At 38.3% G+C, this 22,093-nt stretch overlaps 2 protein-coding genes across 2 annotated transcripts; one reads left to right on the top strand and one right to left on the bottom strand.

Moving 5' to 3' along the window:
* Window positions 1-1,738: 1,738 nt before the first annotated feature.
* Window positions 1,739-21,869, bottom strand: rnf207a (ring finger protein 207a). Its single transcript, XM_007547032.2, has 18 exons — window positions 21,514-21,869; window positions 21,012-21,202; window positions 16,518-16,650; window positions 16,157-16,301; window positions 15,774-15,855; window positions 15,595-15,670; window positions 15,248-15,373; window positions 14,217-14,263; window positions 13,068-13,140; window positions 12,690-12,758; window positions 12,193-12,261; window positions 10,832-10,938; window positions 8,300-8,477; window positions 7,102-7,287; window positions 6,515-6,566; window positions 6,297-6,414; window positions 5,902-5,994; window positions 1,739-5,612 (listed from the first exon to the last, which is right to left on the bottom strand). The coding sequence occupies exons 2-18, from the start codon at window positions 21,200-21,202 to the stop codon at window positions 5,462-5,464; spliced, it is 1,896 nt and encodes a 631-aa protein (XP_007547094.2). The 5' UTR covers window positions 21,514-21,869; the 3' UTR covers window positions 1,739-5,461.
* Window positions 17,140-18,901, top strand: zpr1 (ZPR1 zinc finger). The gene has a single exon (XM_007547031.1). It carries the CDS (start codon window positions 17,313-17,315, stop codon window positions 18,642-18,644), a length of 1,332 nt encoding a protein of 443 aa, XP_007547093.1. The 5' UTR covers window positions 17,140-17,312; the 3' UTR covers window positions 18,645-18,901.
* Window positions 21,870-22,093: the final 224 nt, after the last annotated feature.

Here is a 22,093-nt window from a genome sequence, read left to right as displayed (position 1 = left end):
ATAGAAATAATGGCGATACTGAAGGGAATTACAAGAAGCATGAATTTATTGTTCACAGAATTTGAATGTGGAAATTTGACCAATGATGTAGCTTCACATTCATTACACCTCTAAAAAAGAAGCAAGAATTCCTCAATGGATTACAAGATTCAGTGTCCGTCGACTGTAACGTTACCCTAAAGATTTTTTTGTTTGCCTGATTTTCTGTATTCGGTTTGGAAACTCTCTGGGTTTATGGGTAAGAATCTTGTTGCCTGTTTGTAAATTGCTCCTTGCTTGTGGGCCTCCTGGGGAAGCATGAATAGAGGACAAAGTACTGAGTGCCAGTCCTCAACAGCTCTATAAGTAACAAACACACTCTTTGCTCTCCTCCTGTTTTACACTTACTAACTCGCCTGCATAAGAGTAAACCTACAAAACTTCCTCAGATGTCAAAATAATAAAGAAAAATAGGAGTTTAGTCTTGTTTAGCTTAGTTGCTTTAATAACAGCCTTCAGTCTTCATCTAAAATTGACTCTGGTATCTATTATGTTCCTCTTCATTGTAGTCCACAGATTTTGTGGTTTGAATCGGGTGAGGTGAAACTAGATTGTTGAAAAACAGACATTTTTTCATTATCTATTTTATCAAGACGTAACTAATATTCCCATCATAGCCAGAATATTCCACAAGCATCAATAAATATAACAGTTGACGGCACAGCTTTTACTGGATGTTTATTCTGATGCCATCAGAAGCTCCACGATTACAATTACCTGTAAAACAATTATTACCATCTTACTCTTGAAACTAAAATGCAGGAGGCCATTTGAGTTCCTCTCTTTTCCATTGTGTAATTAATAGGCAGCCAATGTTAATGACTCATTTGTGCAAAGATCGATGCCGTGGCTCTGAAGCGGCGCTGAAGAGAGAAGACGGAGGTTGAAGGTGGACAGGAGCAGCGAGGGAACGGGAGGAGGGGAGGTACAGGCGGCAGCTCAACAAGCTGTTGATTAATAAGGAGCTGCTGGGCTGCCTCTCCTGAGCATGCATGCATATGTGCACAACTCTGACACCTCCTCAGGCTCGCACCTGTGATTCCTCTGAGTCAAGGACACGTTCACTCAGTGCAGCAATAGGAACTCAATTTGTCAGCTTTGTTATTGCATTAGCGATGATGATCTCTGGAGAGGGTTGAGCGAATGATGGAGTTGGCTTCAGGTGTGCCAACCTTCTACACACATCTAGGACACACATATTCATAAGTGTGTCTCCTAATGTAATTTTTATTTATCCCTAAATTTCATTATATTTTCGGTGTTCGCAAAGAAAATCCACCACATATGAGCCAAGTGGCTTGACTGTGGCATTTTAAAATAATAGTAAATAATTGTTCACCTTATAGACAGTTTTCCCCAAGTTGCTTGTCACATTCTTTTCAAACTGATCGGAACAACAATCAGGATCTCGGTCTAATTCACAATTCATGGCCCCCGTTGTCCCGTCAGCAGTTTTATCTGCAGCTGTTTTTGATTCTAAAATAACAAGAACTTGGTAAAAAAAAAAAAAAAAGTAAAGCATGAAGCTCCCAAGATATTGCTGCATATTTAAATATTATAAATAGATTCATGCGCCTCTTGAATCCAAATATGACAAAAGATTTTTAGGAATATTTGAAAGTGTAGCCAGAAATGATTATTGTGAAAATGTGACAGTAAGAGCAGCTCCAGGGTTTATACAACATGGCTGTCATTTTGCTTTTTAAATGTTTGGAAATTGTTTCAAGGTCAAACAAAGAAGAATATTTCAGGCAGATTGTAAGATTTTGATCCAGCATGTGACAAAGTGTCTTCGTTTGCATGGTTTATTACAAGAAGTAATCATGCTTAGAACTCACAAAGATGGGTGAAAAACTGTTCACATGTGAAATTGATTTGTTGATGACATTTTTATGTCTCGAGCGTCTTGATTTCCCAAAGAGGACACATCCAACCTTGACCTTTTTCACACCAAACCCTTGGTCATCTGCCATCAGCAATAATGGCATCGATATTGATTCAAACTAACTCTTCAGTTTTCAATTTCCAGTGGAGAGGGAGGTCAACAGCTCTCCCACTATTTGGAAGGAACAGATTGGTTTTATTTGTCAGCAAACAAGAAGAAACTAAGCAAATAAAAAGAAACAGACTTATAGTCTATCAGTTGAGGCAGAGAGAAAATGGCTTTAAAATATAAATTAGTGGGCTATCCGTCATTCCGAATAGTTAAATTTTCTCAACACAAAACATGCCTTTGTATAATTTGGATTTGAAGACCCTTGTGTCATCCCGAATTTAGCTGTTTGAAACCTGTAACAGATACTGTGTATTGGTAAATTCAACCAGCTGCTTCATAATGTCCTATTTATTTTACTTCTGAGAAAAGTTAGCTTTTAATTCTTATTAAAAAAAAATGCACAAACTTGAATAACATGAACCATTGGAGCATCTCAAACTAGTTTCTTGAACACAACACCAAGTTTATTGTACTGTATTGGTTTCCACGCTCATCTCAGAGTCCATGTTGGATATGATGGACATGCAGCAAAAACAACAGCTTCAACTGTGACACAATCATAGACAAAAATCTCTGAGAAATGTTTCCAACACCTTGTCGAATTTAAATTGCAAAGATTTTTAGGCAATTGGGAAAAGAGGGTCCAGCCGGATGCTATTGAGGTGTGCCTAATGAATTGGCCAGTGATGGTATTTTTAACACGCAAACAAGAAATTGCTCTTTGAAAATGTACCAACAACTCATGAATGTATTGGCCTCGCTTTTTAATTTTAGAAAAAGAGCCAATAGGAAGTTACCTGGCCCCATGCAGGGAAACGAGCTTCTGCTGAGAAAACAGTTTTATTACACCGGTAGGGAACTGGACGTTTTCTCCTAATTTAACAATTTATGCAAACTGATTTTTAAAGACATCATACTGTTTGTACTCTGAGATGCCTTTTTTAACGACCCACAAAACACGAAACACAGGTTTAATAAATGTGATTCAGGACCCAGAACAACCCTTTCTGGAATGGATCTTATTATTTTATAGTATATAAAAGATTCATTTAACTGATAAAAATATAAAAAGATCTAAAAATACATCTATCACCAGCCAGAAAAGCTTAAGGATAATTAGAGTTCTGTATGCAGCATATTTATATTGCCATTATAGTTATATAACAGTTGCAGTTTTTTCTTAATTTGCTGTATTTATTTTAATTGTATTCCTTTCAGAGCTTTACTTTTATGCTTTCAGTGACCCATTTTTTGCATGCAGCTCATTAAACTTTTATTTTCCCATCATATTCTTATTATTCTCTACTACTTTTGTTTCTTTTTTTCCTCTTTCTTTCTCATCACGATGGCCGGGCAGCGTCTCTTCCACTACCTGCTTTTCAAAGAGAATTGGGCAGTTTTTGTCCAGCTGTTACAGAAATGAGAGCCATGCACTGCAAATGCCTTTCAAAATAAATCTTTCTGAGGAGTGAAGCAGCTTTCATGGTTTTTGTTTCCGCCCCTGCACACAGTGGGTGAGGAAGCAGAGACTTGGAGAAGGGGAGAATAATGAACCGCCAACATGAGGCTGGTAGTTCGATGAGTGCACATGATGAATGACCATGGGGAGGGAGTAAAGGACCAGAGCACAAGCACAGCCATTTGTTACTCCGGTGTCACAAATGTATTTTTAATGAATCTGCACCTCTGGCTCCTCTGCAGAGCACTGCTGTTCCTTAAGGCCAGTGTGACCCCAATATTTCCAGGGAAGTGAACAAGCCCACTTTTACGCTGGCTGTGCAATGTAAATAGCATTCTCCTCCTGTTTGCTGAGGCCATCAGTCTACTTCCTCATTATTATCCATACATACCTGCACCGAGAATAGGGGCCACCCTGGCTTTCTGTGCCCCTGGCAGCTGTGGAGAAATTTCACCTTGAATTACTGTTTTGTGCTAAGTTGCAGATCTATTAGCCAGATATACCGCCACCGCAATCGGTGGAGCAAGGTGGGAAAATGTTGTTTCCAGAAATTAGAATGGAGATAAGATAATTTGATGAATTTATTATTTATCTCTTTAATTTTCAAAAACCTTTAAATGATTTTAGCATGTTTGTTTTTGACTATCTGGCAATATACAGGGCTGAAATCAGGGTCAAATTAGCATAGAAGTCATTTGACATGGAACCAAATTAGCACTGTCAAGCTGGAGGGTGTGTAGTTTAGGAACGCCCTCGGATCACCCAGGGCGATGATGTGATTGGGGAGAGAGATGTCTGGGGTTCGCTCCTAGAATTGTTGCGGTTATCTGTGGAAAACAATTGATTAATGAATCAAAAACCACTGAACGAAACAATTGCTGGACTATATAGCAAATGGCTGGCACACTATAAAGTTGGTAAGATGTCAAAATTGAGATTTTAGACACCGGAACAAAAAGAGAGCTCACTATATAGCATATTGCAAAATATAGTGTTTGACGTGTGAGTCTGAAAACAGTGCTAGTTCTGCAGTAGCTTTTAAAGAGGCATCATTTGAATCCAGTTGTGTTGAGCAAGCAGAAATCTAAAACATGCACAGTGAAGTGGGGCTACATTTTATTTAAGACTGCTGATGAATCATCCGAACACCGAGATGTGTGAAACACTAGAGAGGGAGATCAAATAGATTTCACACAGAATATTGTGATATCTTGATCAGCAGGATGATAGAAGATAAAAAATATGTTCGGGGGGGAGTGGGGGGGAGAAATAAAACTGGTAAAGAATCTTGTTCTGTGTGTAACGTTTTCAGTCGCACTATTAACCTTTTCCATGTAGCAACTGCATGCCAAAAAGTGTCAACATGTTGCTTTATTTTATAGGACGCAGGGCAAGATTCAAATGACATGTCTAATATGCCACAATCAACATACAACTTCATTTGCAATAATGTGCAGTCACAGGTTTTCCAACAGTCTTTGAGGAAATTAAACTGACCTGTCATCCGTGATTCACCACAACCCATCATGAAAGTGACTTATGCAATGAATACATTGTGCAAAAAGCAAACCCATACAACTCTACACTTCACATTAACATTTTAGAAACACAACATGAAAAAATAATACTGAGAGGTGAGATTTTAGTCTCTATCTCTCTCTCTTTCAATAAGGTGGCTCATTAATCTAAATAAAATAATTTTCTGCAGCGCTGTCATCTTTGCTCTCTGAAGAAAGAAGATTGTCAACATTGGACTCAAACAACTGTGAGTTTCCGGCCTTCACGTACATCCAGTTAGTGTCAATCCGAGAGCTCACCTTGGAGCCGTTGACAGCTCGCTGCAGAGGAAATGCCATGTACTGCACTATATGTCAGCAGGCGAGGACATCATATACCATCCTGGGCTTGTTAAGGCATGCTGTTCCACTGGAGAAGGGACCCGGTTCAGAAAAGAAATGACATGGTGTTTACGAAGGAATGTCATTTTTGCTGGACGTCTCCACAGGGCCCCGCTGCCTGCTGGCTCGACTGCTCTTCACAGAAATCTCCGCTGGCTCCAGCATCAGGTTGCGGCTGTTCTTGTTTCTGTCTTGATCTGAGACATAACTCTGATTGTCGCTGACAACAACAACAACAAAAACCATATTATAAATATTTACTTAAAATCCCAACATGTAGAATATTCTCAATAATCCATATTTTAAAATAATTATTTAAAAGCTAAATGCCAAATATAAAAATAAAACAAGTCCAGTCCAAATAATTGGTTCGAAGAACTTTTCTTTCAATATATCTACTTTATCTTCTTATTTGAAGGAAATCACTTTACAAAGTAGAAAAATTTTTGCCTCTGTCAATTTTATCTACAAATTGAAAAACTTCATCTCCAACAAGTTTGGGTCAGAACCTGTCTTGACTGTCCTTTGACACTGTGCTGTCCTCATAGATTTTCAGCATCGTTTCGGTGCGATCATCAAGATGCTCCTTAGGCTCCTGAAACCTAAAAATGAATCGATACATTTGTACAAGCCATTAGAACAACAGCAAAACTGCAAAATAAACTAAGACCGTTGAAAGCTTAAATCAATGCAACATGCAGAAACAAACATAATTTGTTGGTTTTACTATAAACCAGAAGCAGACACCTGCAAGTGCAACGCAAATATTAGAGATAAAGTAAATATAAAAAGTAACTAACTTACATTATTTATTTATCTACTTTTTTTCCCCCAGCAAAATAAATGCTGGTAAAAACATCTAGTCATGGTGACATAATGAGCATAGTGACAACGTTTACCGCACCTAGGCTCAAGCCTCTCTTTGACTTTAGCGATTGACAGGATGTAAGGGCTGATCTGTCTGGCGATCGTGGTTAAGTAAGAGTTCTCCTGTTTCAGCTGCATCAGGTCATGAAGCTGAGCTACAGTTCAGAGAAGAATTGCGGCAGGATTTACACAACAAAAGAAAGAGAAGTAATTAGGGACAAATGTGAATTTGTGTTGTCACTGCTGGACAAAAACCTTCATAGATCTCCTGCTCGTTGTTCACCATCTGCAAAGTTTCATCCCAGATCTGTGAAGAAAAGGACAAATTTACATTAATGGATTCATTGTGTATTGGAAACAACTGGCATGCTTGGCAAATATAATGTGAAGGAAAGAAACACATTAAAGTTATACCGTTTATATTTTAAATAGAAATAATTTACACAACTTTGCAGTAATAATCTAAAAGTTTATGCCTTGACCATGCCTGGAATCTGTTATTTTAATAATTGATTTTATTGTCAATTTAAACAATTTATTTAACAAACCTTTTTTTTTTTTTTTTTTTTACAGAAACATGAGTTCTGACAATATAATATTTTTTTTCAGTTTCATTATTCATTAAGTAGATAGAGCCTGTGCAAATGGGAATCTTTTTCATGTTTCTGATGTGTGGATTCCCTTACAATTTAATTTAATATTAAAATAAAAAAAATACTCCATATTATTTCCGGGACTCCAATAGGAATTCAGCAAAGTGTGTGTATTTAACATTTTTGAAATGTCAGTGCCATAAGCACAAAGTTCAAACTCCATTAAAGCGCCGGCCTTTCCATACTCACCTCTTCAAACATAACTCTCATGGTTTCCACGGTGGAGTACTGAGCAGCAATCTGATTGTCAATATTCAGGGATCTGTCCAAGATCTCTCCCATTTTATCTGTGTTGATGATGGAATGGTGTTTGGTCAGGTCTCTGTGCATCTCCTGGACCTGGTCCTTCAGATTCTGAATCTCTGTCTGCAGAGTCTAGAAACACAGACACAGGAACAAAACATTCCCTTAACACGATGAATGCAAAACGTTCTGCTTTGGTGCATCTGAATATGAAAACTGTGTTACTGTTTCAAACGTTTAAGGTCAATCTTAAGGAATTAAAGTTGCTGATTTTATATTGACTCTCATTTGATCCCAGATTGTTTTTAAAAGTCAGCATTTTTTTTATTAATGTGTTCATTTAGCTTTTAGCTTTTAAGAAAACTAAAGTATTTTGGAAATGAAGTGCAGTGTTGGATTTTCCAAATAATTTTTATTACATAAGAGTTCTCAGACCACAATAACAGCTGTCACAATCAAAACATTTTTCTCTCTGCTTGTGACACAAGTCTTTGACAACACCACTGACAATATTGCCTAAATATTGAATTTACTTGCAGAACAGGACATTCTTAAGAGACATTATGCTTAAATTTCTTGTCTCACAATACAGAATTGACTTCGGGAAAACAAACTGAGAATTAATCTTCAGAATGTTACTTTAGTCTAAAAATAACAAATCAGAAACACACAATTCCTTATTTAGAAACACACACGGAAACAATATATTGTTTTATTAAAGGGAATCTGATTCAAACCATGTCACATTTTAATATCCAGAATGCAATTTGCTAGTTTTTTGATCACGTTCTCTAAATGTGAGTAATTCCCCTTCGTTTTAAGGGGAACTGAACTTTCTTTTGGAAACAAAATTTCCCTCCGAATGAATGTTTGAGCCCTAAAATCTTCTTTTTGTTGTTTTCAGTCCATTCAGAGGTGGATTTGCCGGTGTGCTTCCGATCACTGTTCTGCTGCACAAGCCAAACTTACTGCAGCTTACAGCTGTAAACTGGTAGCTGGATATTCTCTTGCAAGATTTTTGGGATTAGAGCAGAATTCATGGTGCAGTCTTGGTGTAAGTTGACCAAGTCTTGAAGCAGGACATTTTTTTAAACCAGCTTTAGTTTATTTTCTTTTGAGATTTGCGTTCACACTCTTCACTCACCCTGTAGGCATTCTCGTAGTTGCGGCAGTGCTCAGTGAAGGGGGTTTCCCTGCCCTCAGCCAGGAGGACTTTAGTGCAAATATTCCTGTGAGATGTCGGCTTTCGCCCAAACACAGAGCCCACCGGCATCTCACTGAGAGACGGAGAGTGGCAGGGTAACGAGAGAGGGGACTGGAGCCTGCAGAGAGCACATAGCACCCAGTACAGGCCCTCGCTTCTCACTGAAACATTTACTTTGGTCCTGTAATGTGCAACCAAGCTCCTCTTATTTAAATATAAGTGCAATTTGATCTATGATACCAAACCTCTCTCATTCTGTCAACATCAGCGAAGCAATATCATATCATCTTGTTTAGTCAATAAGTCACAAAGCTTTGTTACATTTTTACATTTTCAGTCTTGTCTTGATAGGCAGCTTTTAAGTTAGGTTGAAAGGTAACAGTGGGTTGTCTCAGGCATTGCGATGAATACTAGTTATACTAATATTTGTAAGATTGTGGTGTTAATATAACACCACAATCTGACATAAGATTTTGAGAATCCAAGTATATCTTCCAAAAACAGTGAATCTACAATTCTAAAAAAGATAATCATACAGTCCAAATGGAGGGTAAAAAATATATTAAAGTACAGCAAAACTAAAACAAATGAAATAGCTACCTGGTGCTAAATATGCAGTATCACTACTGATTTCACCAGAAACGCAGAGATCAGAGTAAATAGGCGGCTAAACAGATACTAAGATCTGAAGTGGAAACTTTTCTTGGGCTCCATGTCAGCTGACTTGCTGGCCATTTATGTGCAGCAGACCATCAAAATGCAAGCAATAGTTGGCATCTCATTTTCATAAACAGGTTTGCAATATTTCAATTTTGTAATAAAAAGTCAGTATCACCCAGATTCCAAACAACTTACAGCTATAAGAATGACAAATTCAGGTCTGGCTTCAACACTGTCACAGTGACTATTAACGCTGAAAGAAGCGGATCTGCAGTAGCTGGACGTAAGTGCTTCTGTTTTATATTTAATATCCACAGAGGATCCGGGTTTTATTACAGATGAAAATTATAACAGCAGTAAAGCGACATCAGTTAGTAAAATGAATCAGCTTGCAGCACTTCCTTGATCTTTAGAGAGAAATTATGACGAAAATACAATCAGCAAGCAGGCTTTCCATCATCAGCCCCTGCCTGGTTCGCATCAAGCATTGCCGTCTGTGGGGAAGATGCTTTAAGATGTGAATTTTAAATGCATAAAGGACAGAGGCAAAACCCTTCAAAAAAGTATTTATGAGAAGGCAGAAGGCTGCGGTGTAGTAGTTAAACTGCCACATACTAAGGAAAATCCATTCCCCCTATCATCTGTCAATTCATTGCATTTGCGAGTTAATCAAAAACGTGGTGAGTGGAAAGGAAAGATTTGATCTAAGATGAGATTATGCGCTCAAAACAAACTCAAACAAATCTCTGCTTCATTCTTTAACTATCATCTTGCCAAATGCGTATTGAGGAGATGTTTAAAGCTCGTTGTATGTGTCGCTTGTCATGCACATCATTAGTTCAAATAATCAAAAAGTGATAAAATAAACAAGTATTTACCTCCAGTCCATTATGCTCCTGTGCCTCCGGTTTCCCTGTCCGGAACTAATGCAGTGACAGACCTGTTTAAAACATATGTCCTCCTCTCACTGTCACACAAGTCATCCCCCACACACCCAGACTATGTCCTCACAGCGGTGACGCCAATTTAAAACCTTTCCTGTGTTAAAGCTGTGACATCAACAGTCCAAGTCCAACCGCTCCTGAGTGCCAACCTGCAGCTGAATCCTAGACAGTTCTGTGAAATTATGATAAAAATAGTCTCAGGCGGCCGGACACCAATCCCTGTCAAGTTTGGGTCTTGCACTTGCGGGGTGTTAAACATGTTGGAAAGAAACGTTGTCAGTATGCTGGCATTAGAGGATAGGCTTAAGGACCTGTGAATAGTTAAGAGACACTGATGTGGAAAAAGTATTTGTGTTTGTCTGTGATGGGCACAAAAACGAGGAACAGGTTATACCTACTTTTGATTTCAAGAATTTTTTTTTAAATGAACATCTGAGCTGGAAAGTATCAGTATGTTTTTTTTTAAACAATCCCCATCCATGATCCATACATGCAACCATACATCCATTCATCACCTGAACGTTGTCTGGTCACAACAAGTCCACAGCTTTCTAATTTTGGAATGCTCTCCCAATCAAGGCCCCCCATTTAACAAGGTGAATTACGTAAACATATCAGAGTACAAAGCTTACAGAGAGGCAGACAAAATAACTGGCATAGCGGGATTCAGCATGGCGCCTCCTTTCCGCTGCATCTGCACTTGCAAACCATTTGGGGATTGTAGACTTGGAAGCTTTACATGTGTGAATTTTCTGCCCAGATTATTGTCTTTCTCGAAAGAATCCGGAGGATGCCAATGACACAAACTGCTATGCAGACAATTGGCAGAAGAAAACACTGCAAAGAGATTAAAGGGAGACAATATTACCTTGTTACGACACTTGTGGAACCAGCAACAGAAGGAGGATGACGGGATACTATCTGCAGCAGAGGCTCCAGACAACGGGCAAACTCACTCCTATACTCAGTATTGATCTAAATGAGCACAAAGTCAAAATAAGTTAGCCACAACAAATACTTCCAAAAGTACAGGGAAACACCAAAAATTAACACTTAACAAGAAATGGAAGTATTTCAATTGTAGAGCAATGTGGGAAGCATGAAAGGTTTTATAAAATGCTATAGTTTAGAAACAATGTCTATTATTCACAGAAAACAACACCTCACAGCTCAGGGCACATATTTTTTGTGTAATAACAGGGAACATTGTGTTTTTCACAGTTTGAAATTCAGTTTGGCAAAACAAAATTGCTATATTTTCCATAATTTGTTCATGGAAGTGTTTTTTTTTTTCTTTCAGCTTTGATTGCACCATTTGTTTTTGTTTTTTTGGGGGGTTTTTTTGCACTGGATTCACAACTTGCACCAATTACAAGCTTTATTTTTGCACAAAGTCACAGTTGACCTTGCTTCATAGTCGAACATAGATAAAAGTCGAATGAGAAAACAATTGAACTTTTTCATTTTCATAACTCCAGGTTCCGACCCGATGAGGTCAAAACTTTGAGAACAACGTCTGAAAGGTGGAATTCCACCAAGAAGGTGATTTTCAACCAGTAACCAATGCCTTAGATTTTGAGAATGTGTGTAATAATGCAACCCTTTGACAGATAAAAAAAACATTGGTTACATTTAAAATGTATGAAACTAAAAAAAAGAAACACTTCTGGACCATCATGCTGTTTTAATTTTGCTCAGTTTATACAAAATGTTCTTTGATTTCTTTTTTAGCGCTCTGGCTGTGTGCACACGTGCCACATGACACAGGATTTCAGCTGTCAGTATTTTCCCGCACAATCTACACTTTACAAAATGCTTTCATCTTTGAAAATCGTCTTTGAGGATGTGCAGCTATCCTTTCTGGCTGTAATTTATTATCTATATGTGTGTATGGACTTCCTCTAAATGCATGCATAATGCTGGCATAAGTTACAGCTGTTTGTGTTTTGGTCTTCCCCACCATGATCACATCTTAATCCTGTCTGCATTTTGGCACTAAGCAAAACCCATCATTAAAAATGTCTAATTTAAATTTGCAAACCTGAATTTGCACACACATTTAGCACACACAGATATTATATAGTTGGTTGGCATTTCAGCGGTGCTGAGCTAAATAGAAAAAAAGGTCAAACTGCATTGTTAAGGAGACAAATATCTAATTGTTTAAAAAAAGTCAGTGTGCCAGCATTTTCAATGCATTTTAGCTCTAGATGAGTGCCTTGTACTCACTTTGCTGCTTTGCACTGGCCGCAGTCGATGAGGGAGTTTCGCAATCCTCTTCAGCCTCTCCATGAGTTGCTGTGCAAGCAAGAACATTCGGGTTTGATTCAGTGACCTGCTTCACCTCACTGAGGAGTTGTGGACAGCCTCAATTTAAAAGCCAATCCAATCCAACAAATACAGTAACCTTTCTCTTGCCAATAAAACTTCTTTCAAAAAACTGTTAACTTTTTGTTTTCAGAGTTGTTTGCTGAGAAAACAAAGGTCATTTATTAAAACAAAGCACTGTATCTATCTTTTTGTCTTTTCTCATTTTCTTATTAGTCTGTTCTCTGTTTCTCCAAGTCATCGTTGTTTTGAACTTCTCTGTTTTCTGTATGATTTTTTTAAATTTTACATAATTATACATCATTATATCTTGTATTGGTGTGTTGCTACATTTTTACATTTTGCACCGTTCTGATGAAGTACAATAATGACCACTTCAGTTGTTAATCAATACTTACATATCCCATATCCAGAAACTCATATTTGTTGGCTGAGCTGAGAAAGGCTGAGCAGGTGACCAGATGGACCTACAAACATCAGAAGAAGGAACAAAAAGTATTAAAGTCTACAGAAATTAAAGGACCATTGCAAAAAAAGAGAACATTTCCATAAATAATATCTCAGGGCCTTGGACATCTAACTCAGGTTTCCAGAGTCATTATCTGTTTGAGTTATTAAAAGTCAGTCTAACAAGTGTTTGCTTACTTTTACTAAATTCTGATTTGTGTCATATTTCTGTATTGATTCCCCATCCAAAGTAAATGATGAGTTGTCTTTCCAATAGTGGTAAAATGTTTGGCATCATCATTGGTATGAAGTTGTGATCTTGTCCTCACCTGAAGTGTTGGAAGTAGAGCAGTGAGGTGAGACAGTTGCTCCTTTAATGCTTTCTCCTTCTCCTCATGCTGACTGCAAACACGCCACACACACACAAGTATGTAAGACAACACCTTTAAACTTGTGGATGCCACAGTACACAGCTCAGGAGGTGCAACCACAAACAACACACTCAGTATTTCCAGGAGTTAATCTATCTGTCTTCTCCTGTAACAAACACACAGATGCAGACACACAAAGCTTGACATAAATAGCCTTCAACGTCCTTCTGGGAACACAAACCACTGGATGGTTTCCAGGCAGTAGAGAGAGCACGAGATGGATTTAGACAGAGATGCACTTTGCCGGATCTCAAAATTGTTTTCATTCAGTCACACACACTTACCCACAAGGCATTCAATAAACAGCAAATTCCTGGTGGTGTTACTTTTAAGATTATGCTTTGGATTCACTCATTAGAGATGACAATTTGCAGGTTTTTTAAAGAATGGCCAGGATACATAAAGCACCTGATATCAGTATGTTTGAGTAATAAATCCAATTATATCTTAAAAAGTAATCTAACCTAATGGACTAGTCAGATTTAAACTTTAAAGAATATTTATTCAAACTTTAAGTGAGTCTTTATTGCAGTTTAGAAGTCACGTTTCATAATGTAATGCCTAACGCTGTCTGGCATAACGTAAGCAATATTTTTTACCAAACTGCCCGAAATGAGGAAACACAAACAGACTATAATGCCTGCAGGCTGCTTCAGGTTTCCTGCCACTGTTGGTTTCTTAATCTTTTGCATTTTGTAAGTAAAAATGCTCTTAATGTAGCTTCACTTTCAGTTATTATCATCGCACAAGTTTTAAATATTATTTTTAGAATTACAGCACATTTCTACAGAAGTGTTTATAACTCAGCGTTCCTCTTATTAAACATGGAAATTATCCAGGAAAATGTGTTTGATGCTGAGCAGATTATTCTGGGGAAAACAAGGTGCTACTCATCACCTTTGAAGTCATTACAACAAAGTGTTTATAATAAAAAACATAAATTCAACTCAACTCAAAAGAGTAATACAATAACATCATGATGCACAATTGTGGCAAAAAATAGACGTATATCTAGACAATGCTCATCTTTACAGATATTTATTTTACCTCTGAGCTGCTTTCAGCAGAGTCTTTTTCCTCTCTTCTAGCCTTTCCTGTCAAATGAGAAGAGAAAAAAATCCCCCATTATCCCCACAATGATGTGAAAATGGCCTTGAGCTCTGCAATACTTAATAAATTCTCAAGATTGTGAAAAGAAATGGCTTAAATTGTACAGTGCAGTTCCCTGCTCCCTTGGATTGTTAAAAAAAAAAAAAAAAAGCTGTGTTTTCTAACATTTAGATTAATAGAGACATCCAGTGGCCAAGTAGCGCTAATGGAGCCAGATGGAGGAGATGGCAACTGTAAATGACTAAAATGATGGCATATTTGAATCTTGTGTTTTGAAGAAAAATGAGAAATATAAGGTTATTTCTCATATTTATTAGGTTATTATATCCACAGAAAAAAAAAAAAAACTGGAATAGGATTTACATCTGAAGAGAGGGAGCAGTTTTACCTCTTATTACCTTTGGACCATGGGTAGTTATCATGATGGGAAGGTTCAAGTAGGATGTGTATTTTAAGAGGGTGTTCACTCAACTTCATAGTTTAAAAAAAAAATGGGGAAAGAAACATTGTTTTTAACAAGAGGGTAGCATAGCTAGAAACTGTACTCGAGTCAGATTACTTCAAAAATAATACTTTAAAATACTTATATAGAAAAGAAAATGTACAGTATAGAATTATTCATGGTATTAATTTTCCCAAAGTTACTTGAGAACTTCCATCAGTTTATCATGTTATTTAATCTTTTGTGGTTTTATTTACAAAAAAAGTTGTTCAGCTGCTTCAAAACAGTTTTGTGTCATAATTTTTTATTTACGTCTTTTTCTCAACTCAGCTGATTTCAGGTTTTGCAATATTAAAACAAATATTTTGTGATTTCTATAAACACATAAACCTCCCCACCCCCAAATATGTATGCCAGGATACAATTAATATAACTGATCAGGAGATACATAAATAGAGTTTATACTGATAGTTTCAGGAAACAAAGAGGAGAACAATAAAGGGAAGAACAATATAAAGAAATAGACCTGCAAGCTGTTGAACAGACTACAGATTGCACTTTCTTCTTCCTCCACATTCAGACGCACTTCCCCGATCATTGCCCTCAGCAGATGGATTGCTTCTCCGGTTGAGGTCTGCAGCTCCTTCACCACCTGCAGTTAAAATACAAGGTCACTGTGAACAGCTAATGAAGGCAATCTGATCTTCATAAAAATCACTTGTATAGGAAAAACAAACAAACAACAAAAAAAAAAAACTTAATGAAAATTAGAAAACACACCAGCTCCACACTGTTGGAAGTTGTATATTTCACAATACAACAAGTTGCTGTCTGCATCATAAATTTGTAAAAGAACAGACATGAGCTGCTCACCAGCACAGCCTGGTCCAACATCTCACACCCCTGTGCATAAGCTGTTTCAATGTCAATGCAGTGAGTTCGACTCTCCCTGCAAAAAGGTAGTCAGTTCAAAACAAAGCAAAACTGCCTGCACCAATTCACAATAGGGGAACAAAAGTATAACAATCTTAACATAATATGAATTTACTCACACTTGCATGTCTCTGAAACATTTGATGCAAAGCATTGATTTATTCTCTGTTGAGAAAAGGATGTAGGGCTCCTCATGGAGAGCTGCAGAGAGAAATCTGTTTTAACTACTGCATGGACAAAGGTCAAGATTTGTAAGAAACTGCAGGGCTCTCAAGAAAAATGTTAAAGTGAATAAAACTCTTAATTTACTCTTAAACTCACAGACGTTTGTTGTAACACATTTAAACAACAAGTTTGGGGCCACTTTAAAAAATAACCAACCATTTTGCCTGAGAATATGATTAACATGGAGCAGGAAATCTATCCAGAGCCCAGGAGGGTGCACAGCTCTCTAGCTTGTTAGTCTATAATTACTGTGGAGTAAATTACAGGTGGCACTCACAGCATTTTCTGTGTTTGGCTTTGGTGCGTTTGGCCAACGACACAATCTCGTGGTGGGAAAACATTCTGGCCTTGTGTGTCAGCTCTCGGCAGGTGGTACAAAGTGGCTGGCTGCAAGTGTTACAGTAGTACATCAGCCCTGTGTCCTATATACACATGAGAAGGCAAAAAATGGAGACAAATAATTATTAATATTAAGAGAGCAAAGTTCAAATCTGATTAGGAGAACATGACTAAATGTTACAAATAAAATATCTAAGAACTAGCTGTAATAATTTAGAACATAATACTTTTTCAATTACAGCAAAACTGCAAATTAACTTTTTGTGTTTTTGTCTAAAGATGCGAACGAGGGGCTGTACCTTTTTGTTACTTTCTTGGTCACAGTTGGCACAAAGCACCGTCTCCTCAACATCTGCGTTGTTGTCCACAAGGAACTTCAGCAGACGATCCTCTGGTGGGAGGGCATTATTTCCTTTAATCATTGAGTGGTATCTAGAGAAAGCAAATAGTCATACATCTTATTAGTCTTAGGAGAAAAAGAAATAATTGGAAAGTTATTATTTACTTCCATTATTCATTTTATGTATATAACAATTTATTTTGAATGTTTTTCTGACAGCACAGTTAATTTAAATGCAAAACCATTGGAGTAAAGAAATCTAATAATTATCATTGGATGAATGTTCATTGAGACAATTCAGAAATTATATTAATCTTTTGCTATTTATTTTTGTAAGTTTTTATATATTTGAAAATTGAAAAGTCAAATTAAAAACAATAATTTAGGGAATGTGTGTTGTATGTCAAAAGCAAGAAAACCCTCTTTAATATGAAAAATAAATAAATGAAAAGAAAATGGATACTCTATAAAAATCAAATAAAGATGAAAATGTATAAAGCTGAGTCAGTTTTACAAAAAGAATAAAAATGTTGTTCATTGTGAAGCAGTTTCAAAACAATACTTGTGGGGGCAGCAGAGACTTCCGAAATGAGATGTTCACCGAAGAAGAAAATCCGGAAGTCGGTTTGTGTCAAACGAATCAAGCGTGTTCTCAACGGTGTGTCGTCTAGAAAGTTCTGGCAAGTGAAATTTTCTACCAGTAAATAACAGCGTGTAAGTTTTCACTGTGATAGGATTTTATCCGGCGTTTAAGATGTCTCTTATTTCCGAGGAAAATGTTCGCGGTGGAAACGTTTTTAGGGACCTTAGTGCAGACGACGAAGAGTGGCAGCCCACCGAGATAGAGAGCTTGTGTATGAACTGCTACCAAAACGGCACGACCCGCATGCTCCTCACTAAAATCCCCTTCTTCAAAGAAATCATCGTCAGCTCCTTCAGCTGCGCTCACTGCAGCTGGTCCAACACCGAGATCCAGTCTGCGGGCCGAATCCAGGACCAGGGGGTCTGTTACACGGTTAGAGTCAAAACAAAGCAGGACTTGAACCGGGAGGTTGTGAAGGCGGACTGTGCGATCACCAGGATCCCTGAGCTGGATTTCGAAATACCTCCTTTTACCCAGAAAGGTTCGCTTTCTACCATCGAGGGGTTGTTGGACCGAGCGGTAGCCGGGCTGGAGCAGGACCAGCCTGCCAGGCGGGCTGCCGAACCGCAGGTGGCGGAGAAAATAGAGGAATTCATCCAGAAGCTGAAGAAGCTCAAAGATGTTGAACGCGAATTCACGCTGGTGATTGAGGATCCATCGGGGAACAGTTTTGTGGAAAATCCTCTGGCGCCTCAAAAGGACGAGGCTCTGACAGTGACCCGGTTCAAGAGGACCGCCCAGCAGGACGAGCAGCTGGGAATACGGCCTGATGTTGACCAGGCGGAGGAGCTTGCAGGGAACGACCTGGAAGCTATGAGAGGAGAGGTCCTGGTGTTCCCCACAAACTGCCCAGAGTGCAACGCGCCCGCCTCCACCAATATGAAGCTGGTCCAGATCCCCCACTTCAAGGAGGTCATCATCATGGCCACCAACTGTGACAGCTGTGGCCACCGGACCAACGAGGTCAAATCCGGTGGAGCTACGGAGCCGCTTGGCACCAGGATCACGCTGCACGTCACTGACGCTTCAGACATGACCAGAGACGTGCTCAAGTCAGAGACCTGCTCTGTCCTCATCCCCGAGCTGGAGTTTGAGCTGGGAATGGCAGCTCTGGGTGGGAAGTTCACCACGCTGGAGGGGCTGCTGAAAGACATTAAGGACCTGACTGTCTCCAAAAACCCCTTCATCTGTGGCGACAGCAGCTCCACTGACCGGGTGGAGAAGCTAAAGGAGTTTGCGGAGAAGATAGATAAGATTTTGGCAGGAGAAATGAAAGTGCACGTCGTCCTGGACGATGCAGCGGGGAACAGCTACATGCAGAATGTGTACGCTCCGGAGGCGGACCCTGAGATGACCGTGGAGAAGTACACTCGCACATTCGATCAGAATGAAGAGTTGGGCCTAAACGACATGAAGACTGAAAATTATCAAGAAGAAAACTGAACTGAACTCAAACGCTGGAATGAACTGATAATTGGAAATGTCTGCAGAGACCCAGTGTTACATTGCATCCATATTTTCTCTCATTTTCATGTTTTATTTTAAAACCTGGGTGAATTATTGCTTTCAAAAAGCCTTATCTTAAACTTAAACAATTCTAAGTTGTTGAAATGTGTAGTAATTAAAGAGTTCATATAAAGAAAACCTGATTTGTAAAAACACAAATGCTTGTGTTTAATAAAGATAAATGTCAACTCAAAGCTGTGCATTCCTGTGGCATTCCAGAAGATGGCGCTGTTTTACTGTGAATTCAAAGAAGATTTAGCTTTCAGAAGACCGCACACTGCGAGACAAATTAATCTTTTTATGCACCCCAGAGTGTGCCTTAATCTAAATAACATTACATAAATTGATGTGATGCGGGCTCTGTTCATGTTTGGCAGACAGTTATGGTTAATATAAAGGTTTACACCTAGAAATAAATTGAAATGCCCATTTTCTTGAAATATTTGCTTCTGATAGCCAGCATGTACAATGAACTGAATGCGCTTTTTTATGTTTAAATACTTTAAGTGTGGGTTATTTGGGAAGGTTTATGGAATACCTGGCACTGTTTTCTTAACCTTATAATTTCTTGCTGCCATTCATAAATGTAAAATATTGGAAGTATGAAAAAAAGAAGCTTTTGCTGCTACAGAGCAAGTTTTTAATTTTTTTCCAGAGCAAGAATCTGTGCATAAAAATAGAGCAGTGCAAGATGCATCACAATACATATGTTTGTTATTGCCAAAGCATGATTAGATGTAAAATTTGGTTGCCTCATTTTATTAAAACTGGTCGTCTTCTAAGGTCTTTGGCCAGGCAGAGGGACTTTAACTGTTCAATGTCCACCTGAGTGACTCAGGAAGGTGATAGAGGCAAAAACGGAAAAGAATAGTTTAGAAAATTAAGCGTAATTGCAGTCATTATCACAGTATTTGTCATATTTTTCTTAGATAATGCAGCGCTACCTGAAAATGTAATTACATACTTATATCTGAAAAACTGGTGAATCAAAAGCCTTGTTCAAAGCAAGACCCGTAAGCACCAAAAGACCTAACATCATGTTAAAATTGGATTTACCAGCTAATGTATCTATTTTTTGCCACATTAACCACTCTTATTAAATTGAAATAGTCCAAAATCTGCTTCGTTTTGATTCAGTTACACTGGTGCAATTGTTCCCAACACTCTGCTGAACATGTTTTATCTCGTTTTTATTACTGGGCTTCCACTAATAGAGGAGTGAATTGCTAGATTACATGGCTCTTGAGTGAGCAGCTGTTGTGGCAGGAAAAAGATGAAAATAGACGTTGGCATTCCGTATTCTAAGAACAAACAACAGCGCACACTGATTTGATGCCTGTGGGCTTGTTGTTCCTAGCATACTTATACTTCTATGTTCTGTGGACAACGTATCTTCTATTGATATTACTTAGACTTGTGCTGACTAATTCTACACAGGTGAAAATTCACAACAAATCCACCACAATGAAATGTGTTGTCCTGGAATATAACAACACATAGGTGGGGGAAAAAAAGTGGAACTATCCATCTACAGTTTCCCCAGAAAGGCTATTTGAATAAGAGTTTGATGTCAAACTTTCACAGGTTTAATTTTTTTTAGACTAAAATTGGTTTTTGTTCAGATCTATATCTGCTATTTTGAACTGTGATTCCATTTTTTTCAATATAAAACAATCTTGCCAGTCTGATCTAATATTGACAATAGCTTCTATCAGAGAAAACTGATACGACTGACCTGAAGGTGACTGTGTGCCACAATTTGTCCCTATAAAAGGAATGAAACAGGTTGCTGTGGTATCATGTGACTGCTTTTGATTATCCTAAGCTGATGGCACTGCTGCCAAATACCAGTATGCTTTGTTAGCTATGTGACCAGGCTTAATGGAACTTTTAGCCCCTTTCAGTGTTGGAGCCAAAACCTAAATAAGAGAGTGGGGTGACCCTGCAGCTGCTTCAGCCACTCTGACCTACGCAAACCTGGACATGATTTAGGTCACAATAGTCTCTAAATAATAAAATAATTTGTTGGGAGGCTCTTTATGCTTGAAGGTAAAACTAGACAACTTAAATCAATAGGTATGTGCCTATTGATTTAAGGTCCAATGCAATTTGTCAGAGGTTGTAATGCCAAAGAAATGTGTCTATAGACTACCAAAAGCATCTCTTCTTCACCTTGGACTCAATGTTTTCACTTTATTTAAGGATTTGTGGTTTGCCATCATATGTCACGTTGTGGATCAGGTATCCAGTGCAAGCCTCATAATCTAAACTGAGCACGACCAACTGCAAAGTTTCATCTCTTACCCACAGAGGGGGCAGCTGAGGCGGCAGTCATTGGTCCGACCTCGTAGGCAGCGGGCGCAGAAGATATGGTAGCAGTCCAGTAAACATGGGGACTTGTACTGCTCATGGCACAAGTGACACACCAGGGGGTGGACGATAGCACAGTCCACCTCAAACAGGTTGCCCACGTTGGAGAAGATCCCTCCTGCCATCTGAAGACAGAACAGGTGAATAATGACAAACAAAGAGGATAGGTCGGCTTAATTCACTTCATCACTTGAAATAAAACAATATGTGCCGTGGTGTTACATAACAGTTCAAATATTTCAGTCATTTTAAGAGAGGCTAAGCTGACAGACATAGCAAGCACATAGATGCAACAAGCTGGAAATCAGTTAAAGTAAACATGCAGAACTCTTTTGTCTTACCATTCAACCATGTGTTAAGTGAACAGAGATTTGGTAACTACATAAAATATACACAACACCAGATTCACTGTCGACAACATGAAGGCAAGACTTACTGTAAATGTAGCAGGCTTGTCTGCAGAAAGAACAGAGAGCCACTGTCCTACCTTTCAGTGGTGCTATCAGCTACCCCCAGCAGGAATGACAGCAATGCAGAAACTCTTCAATAGTCGGCTGATGGGGTCTGTCCACCAGGCAGCTGACACCTCACACCTCATGCCAGCCCCCCAATGTTGCCAAAGTTCACAAGGGACATTTAATATTCTTGCTGCTGTCTGTGAGTGCAGTTGTCCAGATTACAAAGCTATTCTGACATTGCACCTCGTGCTGCAGAGAAGTGAAATGAGACTAAACAATTTTTGATTTTTTTACATTACCAGTAACTATAAATTATGTAATTTACAAATTGTTTTAGTTTTACTTTTCTCTTTTGTTCTTCTGAAGCATATTTTAATGGTTTATGTGCTATACAAAGCCAGCATGCTATACATCAGCACAACCACACTAATCTGCATGTATTCCAAAATCAATAATGTTCGACAAAATATCAGATAAAAACGTGCTGTCTTTCTTCTATTACTCATATATTATCTTATATTCAAAAGAATGCACTCAAACACAATAAACACTTCTGTA

The sequence above is a fragment of the Poecilia formosa genome, unplaced genomic scaffold (genome assembly GCF_000485575.1).
Source record: "Poecilia formosa unplaced genomic scaffold, Poecilia_formosa-5.1.2 Scaffold18, whole genome shotgun sequence".
NCBI lineage: Eukaryota > Metazoa > Chordata > Actinopteri > Cyprinodontiformes > Poeciliidae > Poecilia > Poecilia formosa.
Note: the sequence above shows the minus strand (reverse complement) of the source record. Positions and strands in the feature narration are given on the sequence as shown.